Consider the following 23317-nt stretch of genomic DNA (forward strand, 5'->3'; position numbering starts at 1 on the left):
AGTTATGCCCTTTGAAATATTCAATATATCAGAAATTGCTCTCAAGTCTTCAACTCTCTAAGATAAAAAGTTTTAAAAAACAAAAACTAAAAAATGTGTTTTTAGTTATTGACCTTGAATAGATAAAATATGTGCAACGTGGGGGACATTGGAACCAGGGCTTCCAAAACGGTCATATATTCCGGACTTGACCGAAACTTTCATAAAAAGACCGGCTGCTCTCAGCCTCAAACGGTCAAATAGATTTGGTGTGCCACATTTTGTTATTCAAGGCATTTTCATGAAAAGGTCATTTCAATTTTTACCAACTATCGATCGATAAAAATGTCCGTTTGGGGCTTTGGGCATGTCCGTTTGGGCATTTTAGTTTATAATTGTGGCAATCTATTTCACAAAGATATTTCGGTCATAACTGGGTTTAATAAAACAGAAGCAGCATATTTCAGATACTTTGAAGTGTCTCAGTTAGTCTAATCCTCTGGGTACATAAATGTACGGCTTGGTCTTTAGCTTGTGTACATCAATAAAAAGTAGAAAAAACATGTTTTCTTTTATTTAAATAACAACAAGTTGTCAAACAATTATCCCTTGAATAAGTTATATTGAAGCCATAAATCATTCACTGATTACAGGTTTGTTACCTTTGATGAGGTGTCCTTAGCTTATCTTTATCAATAGAATTAATGATGCATAACAATGTACATAAAGGTAATCCGGTAAACGAGGTCAAACATATAAGCGTGTATGGAACAACATCCTATTTAATTACCGTTTATAGATATTATTTTAAATGAGCATTCAGTTTTAAAAGTATCCTCATATTTAAAAGTTATTCTTCAAATAAGGATATTTATAAATGAATAAGTATGATATATATTATTTTATTTAACACTGTACATCGTGTTAAATACTGGGGTACTCTCAAGGGGAAAATTTACTAAAATATATAGGAAAAACCAATGGACAAATTTCAGTCAATAAATGATTTAACTAAGTTAAATGGTGCCGTGATCACTTCTAAATTATATCAAGAGAACAATGCCTGCTCCGAATTTATTCAGACAATTTCCGATGTTATAGAGAAAGAGGTGATGTCCGACGTAAAGTTAAGTCCCGCCGTGGGAATTATGATCGACTAAGGTGTAGTCTAGGTATTGACGCTTTAGATCAACTTATGAGGATAAGCTTAGTAGGTGTAGATGTTAAAGACTTTGACCCTGTTCCTGCTATCCGCAAATGGCAATCCGTTCGTAACCGCCATGTTTATCAGAACAATGCATTTAGCAAGCTCATGAATGTAAAATCTTTAATTAGACTAAATGAACTCTAATCTTGTGCTGTGATCTGTGCTTCTTTTCAATGTGCTCATTGTAATATTTATTGGGTGTGTTTGTCAGCATTGTGCTCTTCTGACATTTTATTGTTGTTATATGCTTACATAAAATATCATGTTGTTATTCATTAAATTATTTATCAACTGAGTATGTTTTTATTTATTCCTTATTTTCTAAATCAGGTTGGGAAATTGTACAAAGAAAAATGTTATCACTGTTCAGTAGATTTTACACTGTTTAAAACAATATCCTTCATCGGGCCTCCTCAATGTTATCTATAAATACCGCATCAGTTGTAAAAGTCACGTGGTCAGGTAATCAATACACAAAAAGAAAAGTATCACGTGTATTGATGATCAAGTTGTACTGCAATTAAAGCCAACATCAACAGTTTCAAATAAGATGGCCTTAATTTACAAAGTGTTAAGTACTCACAGAGAGAAGATAGATTATATAAACAGAAACATAAACATGAGAACAGTCAGGTACTGAAGCTGATTGATGCAATGATGGTTACTGTATTACAATACACAGAAAAATGACACAATACCGAGGATAATATTTTATTTATTTTTAGAATGAAGAAAACAAAACAGTTATAAATAATTTTATTGCATATAACACTACTAATTATTTAGACACATATATCAATTTATGCATCCTCTCAGTTACATTTAAGTATCCAGCTGATCATTGACCGTCAAAAATATTTCTTTGAAAAATGTCCGGCTGTCGTCAGGAAATTTTGGAAGCCCTGATTGGAACTCTGTTCTTTTATTGAAGTTTAAATAACTGATTTTTTTGGGGTTTATTTTATACATGTAATAGCCTTAAACTAACAGTGCAGATGTGTTTACTTAAAATAGTTTTAATTTTTTTTTCAGCATGACCAACAGTTACATGTCATCAAAATGTACCATATGTTGGCTGACAACTATGTCTCCACTGTTACCTCAGATGCAACAAGTCTCTTCATAGAATCTCTCATATCTGTTGGCTTAGTATCAGATGCTAAACAGTTAATTGAGAGCTTGGATGACTGGGACCAACAAAAATGGAAGGAACAGACAACCCATTGTCAGATTGCAAAGTGCTGTTATAAATTATGTAGCCAACAGGTAATGTTAACCTACTTGAGTCATTCATATTGGTTGTCGTGTATTATTGGGTAGCCGTCTTTGTGTATTTGTTCATTTATATTTAGTTATTAATTTTGAAAGATATATATATGATTTTGTCTTAGTTGCAAGGAGTTCAGGAATCAGGATAACTTACAACAAAAAGCTTCAAAGGACTACAGAATAAGCAGACATTCAAACTCATAAGTTGAAGAAAACAAGACAAAACCAAGGCAAGAAACAAAAATAAGAAAAGATGACAAAACAATTCATAGAAAACTAAAGACTGAACAACACTAACCGCACAAAAAAACATTGTTGAACTCAAGTGCTAAAGAAGAGGGTTAGCAGTTCCTGCTCCACAAGTGGAAGGCATTCTGAATTTTAAATTAAAATACATACATGTATTAGATTCTTGACTGTTCGATTGATTTTTTGTGTTATGGATTTATAAACATTTACACCATTATTAGTCCACTACCGATGAAGTCAAAGGGAACTTTAGGTTTGCACTCAGTCCGTCTGTCCATCCGTCAGTCCGGCAAATCAGTTTTCCGCACTTTTTTTCTTCGTGCTTGAAGATATTGATTTGATATATAGGATATTGTTTTATCATGACAAGTTACAGATCAAGTTTGAATTTTGGTCCAGTCTAATGATTTTGTGCAGAGTTATGGTCCTTGGACTTAGAAAATTCACTCAAATAATCAGTTTTCTGCACTTTTTTTAAGTCATGCTTGAAGATACTGATTTGATAATTGGTATATAGTTTTATCATGACAAGTAACAGATCAAGTTTGAATTTTGTTCTGGTCTGATGATTTTGTGCAGAGTTATGGTCCTTGGACTTAGAAAATTCACTTAAATAATCAGTTTTCCACACTTTTTTTCGTCATGCTTGAAGATATTGACTTGATATTTGTTATATAGTTTACACCATGACAAGTTATAGATCAAGTTAGCATTTTGTTCCAGTACAATGAATTTTTAACCAGTAGGGGACTATGTATTGCCATGTAATACTCTCAGAATGCTTGTTCTATTGAAAAAGCATTAAGATATCACAGTGCTAAGCTGAGAACTCTTCAATTTAAATATTCTCTCCCACAAAACTTACCACTTGTGAACTTCTACATTGTATTTTTTTTAATTTTTTGTAGTATGATGAAGGAATGTCCATATTGAAGGAGGTACTGTCTGTGATTTCAGCACAGAACAAAACATGGTCAGTTTCAGTTCTTGAAGGCAAAGCTAAACGTTTGATGTCCCAATTTCTGACCTTTCCTCACAAAGGTAACTCTGATTACAGTTTAGATTATGCATATGAAGCTGTGAGGTTCCATACAGGAGTTGTACAGTTTCTTTTGGGGAAAGAATTTCTTTGTAAAGATGCTGATACAAGTAAAGGTATGATATTTTCATTGTATATGTTACATGTGAATGAGTGTATATAAATGATCTATACTTTCTTCTTGTACATTAATAAATGTTTTATTTCATTTTTCTGATCCTGTGCTTTATTAAATAAATTCATTTAAGTAAATCAAACATATTTCCTCTATGTCATATTTCTTTTCATTTTTTTGTTTGAAAAAATAACTATACTACTAGTATACAAGTGACATTAATGACTTATCTGTTGTCAGAGAAGTGAAAGGTCAATACACATTTATTTCATAAATAATTGCTTTTGCCATTAGAATAAGGAAAGTGTCATGATAATACTAACTTTATTTTATAGGAAACTCAGTAGATCGATGGACTGCCTTGATAGAAGTTTTAGAATCTCTTTATAATCTAGGATATTTGTACTATCACATTGGCGAAGCAAGAGAAGCTAAGTGTTACTTAAAAGAGGGATGGAAAATAGCTCGATACTTTGGTCTCCCTTCATGGTAAGTTAAAAAAGTTAAAGTTGTCCCTTGTCCAGTGTTAACATTCTGGAAACGTTTTAATCTGATATTAACATTAATATTTAAAACATTTGTATGATTCAAGTTTTTCTATTTTGAAATCTTTCATTTTTGCTTATTTCGCTATCAAATGTAAGTAATTGGGCCATATTTAATATTTTGATGAAATTTTGTATGTGTTTAGAACTGGTTAAACTGCATCTGAATATCAAAAAAATTATATAAGTAGCATAATTTGAAGATAATGTCAATTAAAAATTAGGGAAATAAATATACAAATGCATTGAATGTATTAAAAAGCAGCAAAAAATATTCATTTTCCCACTATAAATTGTGATTTCCTAAAAATCTGGATCATTTTGTAAGCTTTGCCTGCAGTACCTCTTTTTCTGTTTGTTACAAATGAAAATAAGAACTATCAGTTCAATTTTTGTCTTGGATTGATGACCAATCATTGTAACAGGCACAATACCTGATTGTTAGTTATATTATGCACTAGAGCACTTGCCTATGGTTTTATTTAATGTGATATTTCAATTTCTAAGATTGTGGAATTACCGTTTTGTTTTGATTATGTGTAGAACTTTTTGGGCTTATTTTCATGTGCATATAAAAACCAATAGATATTTATATCCTACATTATATCATATAAAAACCAAATTTATTTAAATCTTTGCATAATCCAAGTTCTTACTTGTGTTGCAGGAATATCAAGTTTTCAACAGAGATAGCAAAACTTCACTGTACAAGTGATAAGGGAGAAGAAGCTGTGAAATATTTGTCTGAAATTTATAAAGTTTTATCTCCAACTGCTACAACAGAACTTCCTGTATCTGAGATACTTGTTCCAGAATGTATAAATCATATTTTAGGACAAGACTTATGTAGCTGTTGTAAGGATAATTTACTGCCGATATTAAACCTAGTTCCTATGGTTACTGAAGTATACATTGTAATGGAACAGGATAATGAAGCTATACTAATGCTAGAAAAAATGGAAGTAGCTGTCCGTCAGTTGATAAAAGAAAGGAATCGTGGGGATAACTTTAAAAACTGTGTTATGACGAAAGAGTTGAACTTTTTACATATGGAAATCCTAATCTATTTAGCTGAATTGTGTTTGAATCAGAATATGTCAAGAAGTCAGCGGCTGCTTAAACAAGGAGAAGATATCAGTGGATCAGATCAAAGTAATTTAGTAATGCAATCTAGGCTAAAACTTTGTCAGTCATTATGTGGATTTAATCAGCAAAGTTTTCATAGGTCCTCATCTGATTGTGATACAGTAACGGTAAAGGATGACTCTACTCAGGACTTGTTTGACTGCTTACCTGTTGTTAATCTATCAAAGAAATTTGAGAAGATGTCTATGAAGCACAAGAATGAAGTTGAAAATACCAGTAAACATATTTTAGCAAAGAAAAACATTGGTGGGAAGGAAAAGACACAGTCAATTGATTTGGATAGTGATGCCATGGAAACCAATGTGGAGATTCATGATAATGTTAAAACTGAGAATGTTAAAAGTGTGAAAAAAACAAGAAGAGAACCAACAAAAAACAAATCAAAAAAATTAAGTATGGAAGAACAAGATAAAGGTGAAGTTCTAGTCAATCATAAAAATACAATGGAAAACACTGAAAAAAATGTTGATGATGATTCTGAAGAAATCAGTTCAATTAAAGAAAAACCACAAAAGGGACCAAAGTTGAAGAAAAATTCAAAATTAAAGAATGTAACAGAGTTTTCAACAGAAGAGAATGAAGCTATGGAAACTCCTATCAAAACTCAGCCAAAGTTGTTGATGAAGACACCAAGAAGTGTTTGTAGTCGTAAGGCTGTTTTGGATTTGATAATGGACAGTGATGAAGATGATATACATGTAAAACCTCTGACTTCTGTTAGGAAAAAGCGACCAGGAAGTAAAAGACAGTCTGCACAAAACTCCTTGAGCAGCAATAAGGATATTTATAATTTCAATGATGAAGAAAATACAACAAAATCAGGTGATGTCAAGAATAAAAAGGGTAGTGTTAGATGTAAGTCTGTAAGATCAAGGAAAGGTAAAGTTGGGAATGAACAAACAATAGATGTTGAAACAACACGTCACAGTATCTCGGATGACACATCAGTAGATTTAGAAATTACAAGTCCTAAGACAAAATCAAATAAAAAAGAATCAAAGATACCTAGACCTACAGCAAAGTCTAAGAACCAAGTTAGCAAGAATAAGACTAGGTCCAAATCTAAAATGATGGATGTAGATGGGCAGAGTATTGAAAATGCAAGATTAAAACAAGATGAAAATGAATCAAAGCTATGTGATATTTATGAGTTTAATGAAAATGAAGAAGAAAAAACAATTTGTAAAAATGCTAATGTAAGGAAAAATTGTAAGAAAACAGTGACTACAAGAACCCAGAGATTACAAAGGTCAAAGGTTGATGGCACAGAAAAGACACGATCAGATTCTGAATCTGAAGACGAGAAATTGTTTAGAATGGATGACAGTCTTACCGTCAAAGATGATGAATCAGGTATCTTCAATAAGAAGTAATATTCATTTAAGATATTTTATGAGTTTAATGTTGTACTGAAAAGAACCAAGAATTTTGTTTTAAATATTATAACTGAATCTACAATTCGAAAATGTATGAACCAATGTGTATTTTGAAGAAATAAAGCATTTTCATACAAAATTTCAATTTGCAGATGATTAATGAATGCAGTTAAACTGATTGATGTTTTTCTTTGAAAAAATATCAACCTTTTCTCTAATTCAATACTAAATAATTAGAATTAATCTGATTTTTAGGAAAATTTCAATCTAAAGTGACAATAGACAAATCTATCTTAAATAACAAAAATCAGAAGTCACTACTATGTCCATTGTAAGATTGATATTGAACAAAAATTGATCTATACATTGTTTTTGAGTAATCATTGATTTGAAATATTATAAACTAGAGAGAGGGCTATAGTTTTTCATGGTAAAAAATGGTATTAGATGAAAAGTAATTCTTTCACCAGTGGTTAAAATAGCAAAGCGAGATTTAAAAGAGCTATTATTTGACAATGAATTTTTAAATGAAGGAAGACTGAGAAGTAAAATGGATAGTGCACTTTTATATAAAGTTTTTATGTAAAATAGATAATGTCTAAAGTTTCCTTCAACCATAGTCAACCATTCTTGTTTTTTATACAGAAATGATAGATACAGATCTTGGTGAAGATGTTAGTTTTTCCGTCCAGTCACAAGATGATGTTTATGAATATGATAATCTAATTATACATGAGGTCACAGAAAATGACGGTAAATTAGAAAGTGGTGATTAAACTTACAAATATGAATAAAAGGAATAATGTATTACAAATTTTATTGCAGAACATTATTTCAGTCCTGCTTCACACAAGAAAAAAAAGAAACTAGTGCATCATATTTAAAGCAAATAAATATCTCATTAAATATTAGTAAGCACTTCATAATTTTTGTTCAAAGTAGGAATGATGAAAACTTTTGCATATAATATAAGAAGAGGATATAGATGACCATTACAACAATGTGAATGATCTTGAATAAATTGTCTCCTTTCAACAAAATGACTCCTATCACCCAAGCAATATGATCACCTGTACTATAATGAAAGTTCTGATTGAACAGTTGATCCAGACATAACTTTAAATTACAGAACTAGGCAATACACAGAAACAGTCTTGGTTTTCAATATTCTATATGCATATTTGAAAAATAAATTGCGAAGGATTCTTTATGCATTGTGTCTATTGTGAATAGCAACTTCAAGGAAGACAACCCATTATTGTAATTATTATTTCAAGTATGATTGTACTACAGCATGATTAGTGAAGTTAGATTGTTGTGCATTATTCAAGATATGATGAATTTCTTAATTCTTACAACAACAACAATACTTTATTCTCTAAAAACCAATACAGATATGCCTAATTGTCAGTTCTTGACTACTTTCAGAAATTAGTTTAAATGAGTCAATAGAAATTTTCCGAGGTGATAATAAAGCTGGAAAGGGAACCAGGAAAGGAAGGACTCAGAAGAAAGCAGAAGATTCTGAAGAGCAAGCTTCAGGGGAGACAACTGAAGTCCTAAGGTCCAGCAAATTGTTAAAAAGAAGTCAAGTGAAATCAGAAAAAGTTGTCAAGATAGATTCTGTTCCAAAGACTGACAGTCAAACTTGTAAGAATTTAAAAGATTACTGATTAAGAAACAGGAAAATCAAGTTAAATACATCTATTTTGAAATGTAGGAAGTTGACATTATCAAACCTGCATAGCATTCTAGGATTGACGAAGGTTTAGCAAAATAAAGATATATATAGAAATATCTGATGCAGAATTTATGAGCTTGTGCTGATTACACAGAATCTATGGTTCAATTAAACTTAACAAGATATGTTACATTACACTTTATTAATTAACTATAATTTTCAATACTTGTTTTATATTCTACAACTTTACAAAGACAGGGGAGTTTATATAATTTTTTTTACACTATTTACAGCTAATAATCAACTAATCCAGACTTTAGAGGAAGCCTATAAACAAGTCCAGCATCTTCCATCACCAACCATGTACTCCTCCATATGTCACATGCTTGCCCTGCAGTACATTGATTCATTCTCATTAAAGGCAGCATTCTACCTAGCAGAGTCAATAGCAGTGACATTCAGACATCAGTCATTGGTTAATGCTTCCAGAAAAATCAGGTATAGAAAATGTAACTGCTATCACAGCATTATTGAGTTAGTTGGGTTATTTTATGAAGAAAGATTGGTTTACAACAATGTTATTCTGTCTGATATACATGTCAACTAAAATTCAATAAATCACTTCCCATACTAAAAGCTCTTCTTGCATACAAGGAATAAAGAAGATCTTTTGGCATTAACATATCTGACAGTAGATTAAAAACGACAATGATAACTATGATAGTAATTCTAAACATTCTTATCTCATTTAAAAAAAGGTGGTAAATAAAAAACGTTGTTGTTACATTTTGTCAAAAAAAGGTTGAAATCATAAAACATCCAGGTCATATTTTGCAAAACAATAAAAAAAAGGAGAAAAATGGAAGCTACCAAGATATACTGCAGGTTACATAAAGATTGCTTTTTATCCTTATTCTATTGAAAAAAAACTCTGGTCGTTGATTGAAAAAATATAATAGAATAATATTAATTTTTGAAATTTTTGTTGACTATTTTACATCATTCTACACATATGTTCATGTCTATTGCAATGTGAATAGTATGTCCAAATAAAAAAGAGATCTTTTTTCAAAAACTTACAGCTTCAAATTCAGTAAAATGGTTTATAATTTAAAAAATCTCTTTGATAGATGCACCATTCAGTTACACTTGTATTATTATGTTTGTAGAAAGTCCAGCAAGTTAAATGAAAGTACAGAAGCTGCTGTTAGGGAAAATGCCTCAGCAGAAGTTAACAATTTACAGAAAAGTCAAGAAATATTGCATTTTAATAAAACAGAAGAAGAATTCAAAACAATGATGACACAAATACCAGAAGGTTTGTATCTTATTAACTCGGTAAATTTACCAGATATGTTATTCAAAATGTCAGAAAATTCCTGGAAAATTTAACTCAAACATCCTGCTATGAAGAAAGAGATACTGTAAACTAAATTATTTTCACGGATACTTTATTTGAGTTTAGCTCTTTCAAGCCAACTTATGCCAATTAAATTTCACGATTTTCAAATTTACTTGAAGTATTGAAATAAGTTAAGATCCCCGTTTTACATAGTCATGACCATTTTATTTGCGATGTTTTTTTACTTGTGAAAGTCGTGATAATTAGTTGGTTTCCAGTATATAATGATTGAGTTGTCTGTAACTTTTAATCATGTTTGTAATTTTTTTGGTAAGCTTCAAGGACTGAATCTTTGGTGTGTGTAGAAAACGAACATACTAAATATATGTTAAAAAAATGTAATATGTATAGGAATGATGCTGAAAGATAACTTTTTTGCTTATTATAGATTGGTCTGTTTGCCAGATATCAGTAATTTCACAAAGTACTCCTGCTGTGATAATGATAAGTCGACTTGATAGAGAAGGACAGCCTGTTGTTGAACAGCTACCAGGGTTTAATTCAGAACAGGTATAAAACATCTTCTAATGGATAGTTGACAACTCATTGTTTAAGTCCAAATTGATAATGGGTGGAACAACAAATTTGTGCTTCTGCATTTCATTGTTTATCTAAAAGTTTAATACATTAGAACTTATTCCATGGACACCTATACTTAAAATGACTGATACTGTCACTTCTGAGATAGAGACATGTGAGTATGAGGCTTTTTTGTAGGTGAAAGATTAAAAATATGGTTAGTTGCACTGTAGAGAGGGAGGGTCAATTTATGACAAAAGTGATTAAATATTCAACATTCCATTTACAATATACTTAATTTATTTGATTATTATTAACTAAAAAGTAGATGCAGCAGTCATCACAGTAAAATAGTTATATACAGTAGCCATATTAATAATTAGAAAAGACAACTTTATGACAGACTACTAACAAAACCATGTATTTATTACATTTATGTTCATTTGTATACAGGGAAGAGAAATACTTTCAGAATTCTCCACAATCATCAATGAAAGCAGAGAGACAATGAAAATAACAGAAAAAAATGATTGGTGGAAATTGAGAAGAGGTTTAGATACGAGATTGCAGGTTAATATTGATCATGTTACACATAATCTTTAAAAATTTAAATGGAAAAAAAATTGATGTGTTTGATAATATTATTAACACCAAAATTTATCGCATGCAAATCAGCAAGGATCATGACAACTGAGTATTTAAAGTTACTAAATTCTGCCATGGTGGCCAGAAAATTCTTTTTCAAATTACTACTAAATTTCAAGAGGTAAATGCTTGGAAGCTGAAATACCTTGCCGTAGAAAGATATATGAATCACTAAGAATTTTTAAAGACATGCATGTATTTTTATAATTTATTACAGAAATTACTAGATAACATGGAGAAGTTATGGCTGGGAAGATGGAAGTTTTTGTTGCTTGGTAACCCAGTTGGTGTAAGTGCTGATGACCTGTATCAAATGACAGAAAATATTATGAAGATGCTAGCTGAACTTTCTAACCGACCAATCAACAGAGCTGTTATAAGAGTATGATTTGCTTTATAAATCATCCTTTTTTTTATAAAAAGTAATACTATAAATGGAGGGGGGTGATTATATAAGAAAAAGAAATGCTTCTGCATTTAAGGTTAAAATCAGGAGACAAAATAAGTATGAAAAACATGGTGACAAGTTTAATGAATAAAGTCCAATGTGTGATGACAAAAAATGTCTACTTTCTAAACCCTTTACAGTTTAACTCAATATGTGGACATAGACATTCTCAAATGGCAAAGATTAACATAAGTGATAATCTCTCAGACTGCTTCACAACATGTTTAATCATTTACAAAAAACATCAGGCGAGCATCAGTGAGACAGCAACTAAACAACACTCCAACACCAAAAATAAAAATCTTGAGTTAATTCAAGGTCTTCCAAGAATTTTTTTGCCTTTAAAACATGACAAGTTTTGAAAGAACTTGGATTACAAAAAAACAAAAATTATTCTTTGACCTACAGTTGACTTGTACTGGAGGTAGGAATAGAAAGGCTGTTCACAATTGTTGTAAGATATAAGACAAAATTGAACTTTCAAGTATCACAGAAAATTTATTATTTGAGAATAAGTTACACTCATTACATCTGTTTGTACGTATTGTACATTGCAGGCATTACTCCAGAGTGGTAACGTTCTAACCAGTGACCAGTTAAATCAGGTGTTGACCAATCTAACTGACACAGATGAAGTATCAGAAGTATCTAAAGCTATTACACAGTTCTGGAATAAACACATTCCAAGTGATGTCAAACGACATCATGTCATTCTACTGTTAGACAAGGTTTGTTATTATAAAAGAACATGATATGAATCATCTCAAAATGTCTCCCTGTGACATCAAATGACATGTCATTCTGTTGTTAGACAAGGTTTGGTTTGTTATTGTCTTATATGAATGATATAAGGTGTTACTTTACCAGTTTCATCATCTACAACTCTTGTTCAGTTTTCTGATAAAGTCTTGCTAGCTGTTTGCAGGGTATGTGGCCTTACTTCATAGGTTGTTTTATAGTGACTTTAAAAATTTAAACGTATATTTTATATGCTGTTTAATTCACATTCCTGTATTTTAATTATGAGAATACAAGGATACATCCACTTATTCATGCTTCTGTGACTTTGACATCAAACAGTACTATTCTATTCAAGATTTTTGTTCTAATTCAGGGCTGTTCCAGAAAAAAGTCTATGTCCCACCCGGGGACGGCAAACGGTCTTTTTTTCCATGGGTGGTCGTGTCAGGGAAGAAAATATTTATGTCAGTGGTACCCTTAGAGATAAATTTATATCTATAGATAGTGGTTATCTGGGAGTTAATTAATAACATATAGGTGGTGGGTTAATCCCTTATGTGTGCATGTTTCCAGTGATGACACGATTTTGGCACAAATTGTTACTAGATAGTTGCAGAGATTTGCTTAAACACGGTCGCATTTGAACTCTGTGTACTGAACAAACCGCTCCGTTGGAGTTGTTTCCTTTTACATTGCATATGAAAATTACGGAATATTTTTTACTTTTAACCGAAGCGAATCAAATGTTTTTTTGGTCTAAATAGTTGGTTTATTCATAAGATTCACGCAGATTGATATATGAAGATTTAAAATTTAATCAATTGTTACATCCCATCTATTGATGGCAATAAACTCTTAAAAACACCCTTTTTTTACGGTTATTTCGTTTCGTTGAAATCTGATTAATTGGCACATGGTACAACAACAATCGGCAATCCTCGGGTGAATCCACTGCTCTTTCACGGAATCGGCTGAGTTGTGACAAATGGGTACAACAACTGTAGTCTGGCATTCCGGCCCGATCTGGCTGTGCATATACTGACAAGTTGAGCAAGGACTCCAGGCTACAACAACTGTTGTATTTTAGAATGCCCCGCCGTAATTTAATATCGGTTGTGCAATTCACTTGGACCGAAATCAAAATTTTGTTGGCCGACATTTATTGAATTTCGTAACTTTGATTGAACAGTTTTGAAGCGACAGAATACAAATACGATTCATGATTGAATCTCATAGGGGAAAAATCGATTTGTACCTCTACGAATTAAAAATTTAAAAGGGAACCAGGCGATTGTTTGAGTTATAATTTTACGGTGCATGGGATGAAAATTACCACTGGCACGGATTACATAAACAATCCGATGTTTGTTTATATTTTCTATTTATACTATTCGGTCGGTTGGGATTGGATGTGAATTTACGACGGCTTTCATACTGCTGTTATCTTAATAAAATTAAAGTTAAGAATATAGCTGATTTGTTTTGAATAGTATGAAAAATCAACAACGTTTCAATAAAAAAAACACAGATGGAAAAAAGATGAAAAGCAGAAGAATATATGTATAGTAAGTCTTGCTATACAAATCTTTGGATACCCTTAATCTATTTGTACACTTATAAGCCAAGATAGTTTTGATTGGTATAAACATGCAAGATCCAAAAGGCATTTAGCACTTCTTTTGTGCATCTTAAAAACAATGCATCGCATATGCTCTTTGTCATGCATTAGTCCACTTTCACAACACATCGATCCTTAGACAATCAGTATCAGTGATCCAGTATTAAAGTTTATAACTGGACTTATTGATTGAAATGAGGCAGTTCCACAATGAACATGATTAAGATTATATTAGCTGAGTCTAGTCCTATAATACAAGACTTTGTAGGTTCATAACGTTTGCATTCAACGTTTTTTATCGGATATTTTTTTCTTTACTATCAATGCAAAAAAAAATATCTGATAAAAAACATTGAATGCAAACGATATGAACCTACGAAGTCTTATATTATAGGACTAAGCTGAGTCTAGAAGTGATAATTTTATTACAAAAAGGAATTAAATTAACAACCTAGTAGTAATATACATATCTTTATTTCTTACCAATGAATATGAAACAATGGTATATTCGATTAAATCCCTATCAATTACAGGGCCTTTATATCTATGTAAAGAGTGCCCTTAAAGTGTAGCCAATACCGCTAAGAGTGCCCACTGAGAAAAAAAACCCTGCCCTTTTCAAAAGCTGCAGGAAACACTATAATAAAGGAACAACAAAAACTCACAAAAATATTAAATTTCTCATTATAGAATCTCTTTATGGGACTTAGTGTTCTCTCTATCTCTGTACTGTTTGCTTTTGATTTTCATTGCAACAAAAATTAATCTATGGGTGGTGGTCTTCAAAGATTTTTTTTAAGATTCCATAGGTTGTTGTTCTTGACATAATCTAAATTATATAGGTGGTGGTATAAAAATTTAATTGATTTCTATAGGTGTTGGGGGTTAAAAAAAAAGTGCCGTCCCTGGGGGGGGGACATAGTATTTTCTGGAACATCCCTCACAGTTTATAGATAATAGCATCATGTCCAAAGACAAATAAAGAATAAATTTAATTTTTGAGTTATGTCAGTTATTCCAGTGCATTTTTATTGTCGAGCCTTCGACTTTTGTCGAAAAAGCGAGACATAGCGATCCTACATTCTGTCGGCGTCGTCGTCGGTGGCGTCCACAAATGTTCACTCTGTGGTTAAAGTTTTTGAAATTTTAATAACTTTCTTAAACTATCCTGGATTTCTACCAAACTTGGACAGAAGCTTGTTTATGATCATAAGATAGTATCCAGAAGTAAATTTTGTAAAAAAAAATTCCTGTTTTTCCGTATTTTACTTATAAATGGACTTAGTTTTTCTGCCAGGAAACATTACATTCACTCTTTGGTTAACGTTTTTTTAAATTTTGATATCTTTCTTAAACTATCCTGGATTTGTACCAAACATGGACAGAAGTTTGTTTATGATCAAAAGCTAGTATCTAGAAGGAAATTTTTATTAAAATTTTATACTTGTTTATCCATATTTTACTCTAATATAAATGGACTTAGTTTTTCTTCCAGTTAACATTACATACAGTCCGCAGTTAAATTTTTTAAAACATTTATTAGATTCATAAACTATCCTGGATTTTTACCAAACTTGGACAGAAGCTTCTTACAATAAAAAAAATCGTATTGAGAGGAATATTTTTATTAAATTTTTTCCTCATCTCATTTTTGTTGAGCCTGCCATTAACAGCAAAAGTAGGCGAGACACTGGGTTCCGCGGAACCCTTAGGAATTTTATTTCAATGTTTTTGGAAATAAAACATTTAAGGAAGTTGAGAATTGATATGACAACTTTTGTTTGAACAATAAGGTAAAGCTTAAATTATTCATCTTAAAAAATCAACAGCATCTGCATGTAAAAGAAGTTCCGATTAATTGAAGCATTGAGAATATTAATACAAAATCCTAGAAGATAAAATGAAAAAATTAAAGAAAACAGTAAATTACTACATTAATATCTTCCTTGGAAAGATGAATGTCTGTTTGAACAATAACTTTCAAAAGTGTAAAATAACATGTTTGGTTATTATTTATAGATTTCTAAATTTGATTGCATTCTGTACCTAAAAATAGATTCATTCATATATAACTGATGTTCCATAAGTTGCTCATTATTGCTATCATTTAAACAAAAGAAAGTTCTAACTTAAAATATGTCTTATACTTTTTATTTACAGATGCTACAACATCTTCCTTGGGAGAACTTACCCATTCTTAGATGTCATTCTCTATCTAGACTACCTTCCCTTTATCATATGATTAATTACCTGTCACAAACGTTGGAGAATACAGGTGTATCTATTGTAGATAAACAGAAGGTTTATTACGTACTGAATCCAGACAATAATTTACCTGCAACACAAGAAACTTTCCAAGAGTGGTTCTTAAAGTAAGAATAAACATTTATTTCAAACTTTTTTATTGGAATGATATGATATGACATGAATTAAATGGAACACTTTTCATAGAAATAGACTAATATCAAGTAAATTTTCAGTTTTAGATAATCACTTGACAGTTGGGCCTTCTTGGACCTTTGTGAAGTGACATTTATCACAAGTTGTGTCCAACAGGTTTCTGTATGATTTTTGTCGAGCCTTCGACTTTAGTCGAAAAAGCGAGACATAGCGATCCTACATTCTGTCGGCGTTGTCGTCGGCGGCGTCCACAAATATTCACTCTGTGGTTAAAGTTTTTGAAATTTTAATAACTTTCTTAAACTATCCTGGATTTCTACCAAACTTGGACAGAAGCTTGTTTATGATCATAAGATTGTATCCAGAAGTAAATTTTGTAAAAATAAAATTCCATTTTTTCCGTATTTTACTTATAAATGGACTTAGTTTTTCTGCCGGGAAATATTACATTCACTCTGTGGTTAAAGTTTTTAAAATTTTAATAACTTTCTTAAACTATCCTGGGTTCGTACCAAGCTTGGACAGAAGCTTGTTTATGATCATAAGATAGTATCCAGAAGTAAATTTTGTAAAAAAATAAATCCATTTTTTCCTTATTTTATTTTAAATGGACTTAGTTTTTCTGCCGGGAAATATTACATTCACTCTGTGGTTAAAGTTTTTAAAACTTTAATAACTTTCTTATTCTATTTTGGATTTGTTCCAAACTTGGACAGAAGCTTGTTTATGACCAAAAGCTAGTATCTAGAAGGAAATTTTGTAAAAATATAAATCCATTTTTTCTGTATTTTACTTTTAAATGGACTTGGATTTTCTGCCAGGAAACAACGGTTAAAGTTTTTAAAATTTTAATAACTTTCTTATACTATTTTGGATTTGTACCAAACTTGGACAGAAGCTTGTTTATGACCAAAAGCTAGTATCTAGAAGGAAATTTTGTAAAAAAAATAAATCCATTTTTTCTGTATTTTACTTTTAAATGGACTTGGATTTTCTGCCAGGAAACAACGGTTAAAGTTTTTAAAATTTTAATAACTTTCTTATACTATTTTGGATTTGTACCAAACTTGGACAGAAGCTTTTTTATGATCAAAAGCTAGTATCTAGAAGGAAATTTTGTAAAAAAATAAATCCATTTTTTCTGTATTTTACTTTTAAATGGACTTGGATTTTCTGCCAGGAAACAACGGTTAAAGTTTTTAAAATTTTAATAACTTTCTTATACTATTTTGGATTTGTACCAAACTTGGACAGAAGCTTTTTTATGATCAAAAGCTAGTATCTAGAAGGAAATTTTGTAAAAAAATAAATCCATTTTTTCTGTATTTTACTTTTAAATGGACTTGGATTTTCTGCCAGGAAACAACGGTTAAAGTTTTTAAAATTTTAATAACTTTCTTATACTATTTTGGATTTGTACCAAACTTGGACAGAAGCTTGTTTATGATCAAATGCTAGTATCTAGAAGGAAATTTTGTTTTCTTCCAGTTAACATTACATTCAGTCTGCAATTAAAGTTTTTAAACATTTATTAGATTCATAAACTATCCTGGATTTTTACCAAACTTGGACAGAAGCTTCTTACAATCAAAAGATAGTATCAAGTTGAATATTTTTAATGATTTACTTCCTCATTTTTGTTGAGCCTGGGATTAACAGAAAAAGTAGGCGAGACACTGGGTTCCGCGGAACCCTTACGAATTTTTTTTTATGTTGCTGCACATAGGAAGGAAATTGAGTATCAGTATAGTGTGTTATGGGTGCAATGAACTAATGAAGTATGCTATATGACAATACAGGATTACAAGTCATAAAGCTTACAACTTCGATAATATTTATAAAGATTACAGAGCAAATTATTTCAATATAAAACAGTACAAAATATAAGATTTCACCAACTAATAGACAGAGAGTAGCCTTCAGTTCTAGGCTGGTTTTGTCTAGAAATCTTGAATTAATTTTTAATTGAATGTCTGTTGTATTTTGATTTTTTTTATGAAACTTACTTTATCATTAATTGACTTATTAGATAGTGATCTATTGTCCATTTTGGTATGTTGCTCCTCTTAACATAGACAATCAATATTTATACATATAGTTTCCAACAATGATTTGTAAATAAAAATGCACATCAATTGTATTATATTTATCATAATCTGTCTTTAACATTGCTGCATACATCATCTTTGCTTAAATTTGATCTAAAAATCCAAACATAAAGAGCATAATTTGTTGTTTTTTTTGTATAATATTTCTAAGATTTTCTTTGTTTCAGAACTAAAGGCTGGCAGGGTATTGTTGGTAAACCTCCTACAGCAGAACAATACAAGGCAGCTTTGACTCAGTATGATTTGTTAGTGTAAGTAATTAAAAATAAGTTGGTTCTATAAATCTACAAAAGCAACTTGTCTAACGAGTAGTACAATGTATGTTACAAATTTACCTGAAGAATATTTGTCTTACCTGCGACATTTTTAATACAATATATAAGGATACTAATTTGATGTTGACATGGCCATAAACTAGTTTTATAAAGCTTTAGATTTTAACAGCTAGAAGACCCTAGATGAATCATATCTTGTATAAAGATGCCTTATACTAGGAAGTTTTTGTCTGGCATATATCTGTTGTCCATGGCCTCATTTTCATGGTTAACAACTCTTAAAAAAGTATAGTTTTTATCACATGATTTTCTCACTTATTTTGAGTAATTTGACATTTATATTTTATATATAGAATCATTGCAAGGTCTACATGCCTGTCAGACAGGGTTCACCTGACCTTGAACTCATTTCATGTTTCGGTGATCAATATCTAGTTTTTTCACGGTTATGTAGGTTTCTCTGGTACTAGCAGACATAGGTCAATTGTATTTGGTATATGGAAAGATTGTAAGGTGTACATGTCCATTTGGTCAAGTATGAATTTGACCTCAATTCATGGTTTATTGGTCAACGTTAAGTTGTTTTGTTTGGGTCTGTTTGTCAGATAGTGATAGCATAGGTCAACTTTATTTGTTTTGTTGAATAATTAGAAGATGTATGTGTACGTCTTGTAGGGTTCAACTGACTTTGACCACATTTTAATGGTTCTTTGAACAACATTCAGTGTGCGTGGTTAGGTCTGTTTCTTGGATACTATTAACAATAGGTCAGTCTGGCAGGGATCATCTTACTCAATGTTCATTTTGTCTGTGTCAAGTATTTATGGTTAGGTCTGTTTCTTAGATACTATAAGGAACAGGTCAACTGTATTTGGTATGGAATGATTGTAAGGATTTCTGTCTGGTAAGGTTCAACTGATCTTAACCGCTATTTTCTTTGAATTGTGCTGATTTGAAATATGCAATAAAAGGTTACCAGCAAGGCTAAAAATTATGTTAAATTCTGTTTTGCAGATACTGTGGTCATGGTAATGGTAACAAATATCTGAATGGAGATGACCTACAACAACTAAAATGTCGAGCAGCAGTATTTCTTATGGGATGTAGCAGTGGTCAGTTACAGACTCGAGGGCAGTTAGAAGCTTCAGGAATGATGCTCAATTATTTCCTAGCTAATTGGTAAACATACTAATAAATTTCATTATTATTCATAGCAATAATTGCACGTGGTAAAATATTCTCACACAGTATTTTCATTGCATTTAAAATTTCTTTACAAAACCATATTGAAGACTATGATGACAAAGATGTCTGCTTTTTGTATACTTGTGTTGATATGTAGATGTCTCGTAGCAGTTGTAGTGACTTTTTACTTGAAAGTAATTTTAAATGGTCCTCGACCTTTCACTATTTAAAGCAAATTTGAACCCCTAATACAGTAACATTACATATCATTTAAAAATCAGAAACTCATTTCACAAAAAATGTTTCTGTGGATTGATTAATATTTTGTGGGATACCAGTTTTCGTTGATTTCGTGCGTAATGGTGAACCACGAATTTAAATGTTCAACGAAGAAGAAATTTTATATTGGCTTGTATGCAGCCTTTTGCAAAACCACGAAATCAAATATCAACGAAAATACCATATTCCCAAATCCACGAAAATTGGTACCCACGAAAATAAATGAATCCACAGTATGATTAAACTTGAACAGAAGTTAAAGTTAAGTGTTTTCAGACATAAGAGTATTTTCACTGTTGAGATTTTTGTTTGTAAAAGAGTTGCAGCTTCTTAAGAAATCATGTATTATAATAAATGACAGATTGTTTCTAAAAAAAACTATAGTAAGTAGAAGATAGTCAACAATCACAGATTCCTAGGCTTATAAAAGATTAAAGATCCTTTTGAAGAAAAAATAATAAAATATACATGTAAATAGATGAAATAATAAATATGAATATTAATATATTTTTACAGTCCATGCATTGTTTCCAACTTATGGGATGTTACAGACAAAGATATTGATCGATTTCTAGAACATCTATTACAGTCTTGTCTCTCTGATAAACCTTGTGATGTTTTATCTAAGATATCCACTGCCAGAGAGGCTTGTCGTTTACCTTTCCTGATAGGAGCAGCTCCAGTAGTTTATGGTTTTCCTATTGTCACTAGAGTTGATAAGTCTTCATGATCCGGTAAAGTGCTGGTCAATAACACAGAGTTTATAGTATCATCTGCTGTATTAACACATTTAGTAGAAGTATACTGTTTATTTTCGATTATGGTAGAGTGAATATAACCTTGATAAATGTAAAATTTTAGCATATTTCTTAAATGGTATTTATAATAGTGTGAATGTATGTTGTTGAAAGTGCTAATTGAGATTCAAGCTTAGCAGCACATTAACTTTTTTATATTCTAAAACATTGCTCAGGTATATCTGACAGGCTGAATTTGTTTTAATGCAGCCGAATATATGTGGAAACTTCCAATTATACGCAGACAAGTCATTGTAACAGAAGCACTGTAAAATAGAGCTTTCCAAGAGCTGTTAGTGTAATAAAGGCAGCTTTATTGTGTAAACTCCCATCTATTGAACGTTACATTTTCTTAATTGGGAAATTTTTTTCTACAACACAGAAAAAGAGTGAAACGGGATTATGTGTAACTGGCTTAAAGATGCAACTGAAACAAAATGGAAAATATCTGCTGCAATCTATAAAGATGTTGCATACAAACATTAAGACACTATTATCAGATAAAAGTACTTTCAAGCACATTTAAGCCATTTTATGTCACATATTTCAAATTGTGTAGTATTTTATTTCATATGAAATATCTAAAAATTGTCTTATTAGTACTTCCTAGTATAAAGTCTAATGTCTTGTTTAATCCTTTAGAGTATTGTATTGTATTAACTGAAATAGTACACATATCTTGTTAACACACAGATTTATCTATAAACCAACCAATTTCACAATAGATGACATTTGTACTGACTGATATGTTGTTTATTTTATCTTTTTGATCATCAAGAACTATTATGATCACTTAATACGTTCACAAATCCATAACAAAAAAAGTTCTTAATAAGAAGTTACCTGAGAGCCAGAATTATTTTTTAATCATGAAATACTTCCACCTTGCCACAATGCTGTCTGTCAAATGTTCATATAGTTTGGACTTCTATGATAGAACACCCTTTATCAACTTTTATAGTTCATTGCACTGGATGTTAAGCAAACATCAATCAATCTTTTCATTGCCTACATTTAATGCTGCAATACTCAGGTAAATTATATTGGCCTTGGCCTTTAATTATTTATAAAATGTAAAAAAAAACATTGTCTTCATTTAATTTTGAAAATATAACAATATACCAATGGAATTAAATCTGAAAACCAGATGACACATATGGAAATGAAAATAAAACTGGACATTAGTCTTAATTAAATAAGGTTAGGTTACAGTATGATGTCATATATTTTGGAATATAACTTTGGCATATTGAGCTTTTATAAAGGAAAAATATCAGTCAAAACACGTTAGATTTTAACAGAAATATATTAGGTGTATCAGAACAAATAAAGTTGATATGGGAATGTTTTTCACTAATTTTATGTGCATTATTCATATTGAACATCTACTTTAAGAATTTGCATCAATAATTTTCAAGCAAATAACAGAGTTAAAATGATTTTTTTTCAGTTTAGTTCAATTACTCCATGTTGCAAAATTTGGACAAATATGCCAGTGTCTATTTACTGTTTTTCAACTTTAAATGAAAATTATTGGACTCGCTTTTTTTTTCTGAACAGGATACATATATATACTGAAAGAAGTTAGTAATACAAAAATTCTGGAAGACTTATCTATTTTATGCATAAATTTCATGTCATTTTATGCCATTGAAAAAATAGCAAGATATAAAGATTTCCCAAAACATCAAATTTGGAGATCCAAAAATATCCTGATGGTTATAAAAATGAACAAAGATTTCAAAAAATGATAAGTAACAAATTAATGCAAAAACGTCAGTTTCTTAAATGTCCTTAGTGTTGCATTATTAAAGCCTGTCAGTATAAAAACTTCATAACCTAATTAGATAACAGCAAATGTCCTTAGTGTTGCATTATTAAAGCCTGTCAGTATAAAAACTTTATAACCTTATTAGATAACAACAAATGTCCTTAGTGTTGCATTATTAAAGCCTGTCAGTATAAAAACTTCATAACCTTATTAGATAACATATCAATACATGCATTTCATTAAAAGGTATTTTTTGTATTTTTATGTTACATAAATTTATTGTACATAATTATTTATTATGATGTGAATAAGAATAAAATTTTACCAACAGTGAAGACTTGTTCGTTTTGATCATGTCCTTCATATAGTTTCATAATTATAATTGAATAGCTTGTTTTTGTCATAAAATATGAGTAGAGTGAAGACTACTTTTCTATCATCAATAAATTTGTATATGACAGTACTTCCTATAGAGATTTTATGTACTGCAGGAATTACTACTCGGCAATGTTGAGAAATGAAA

The 23317-nt window shown here is 30.7% G+C and overlaps 1 protein-coding gene across 1 annotated transcript in view; it reads left to right on the forward strand.

Annotated features, from left to right (window-relative positions):
* LOC127729004 (uncharacterized) overlaps window positions 1-22924 on the forward strand; it is a 44751-nt gene extending 21827 nt beyond the window's left edge. The window contains exons 10-25 of the mRNA XM_052236579.1: window positions 2219-2452; window positions 3613-3859; window positions 4194-4347; window positions 5071-6902; window positions 7571-7678; window positions 8354-8575; window positions 8900-9104; window positions 9776-9924; window positions 10397-10518; window positions 10981-11097; window positions 11390-11554; window positions 12178-12348; window positions 16140-16351; window positions 18655-18738; window positions 19777-19941; window positions 20743-22924. Coding sequence (XP_052092539.1) covers window positions 2219-2452; window positions 3613-3859; window positions 4194-4347; window positions 5071-6902; window positions 7571-7678; window positions 8354-8575; window positions 8900-9104; window positions 9776-9924; window positions 10397-10518; window positions 10981-11097; window positions 11390-11554; window positions 12178-12348; window positions 16140-16351; window positions 18655-18738; window positions 19777-19941; window positions 20743-20956 — 4401 coding nt within the window. The 3' untranslated portion in view covers window positions 20957-22924. The remainder of the gene's footprint in view (window positions 1-2218; window positions 2453-3612; window positions 3860-4193; window positions 4348-5070; window positions 6903-7570; window positions 7679-8353; window positions 8576-8899; window positions 9105-9775; window positions 9925-10396; window positions 10519-10980; window positions 11098-11389; window positions 11555-12177; window positions 12349-16139; window positions 16352-18654; window positions 18739-19776; window positions 19942-20742) is intronic.
* Window positions 22925-23317: the final 393 nt, after the last annotated feature.

Source organism: Mytilus californianus, unplaced genomic scaffold (assembly GCF_021869535.1).
Source record: "Mytilus californianus isolate M0D057914Y unplaced genomic scaffold, xbMytCali1.0.p SCAF_2, whole genome shotgun sequence".
In the NCBI taxonomy this organism is placed as follows: domain Eukaryota; kingdom Metazoa; phylum Mollusca; class Bivalvia; order Mytilida; family Mytilidae; genus Mytilus; species Mytilus californianus.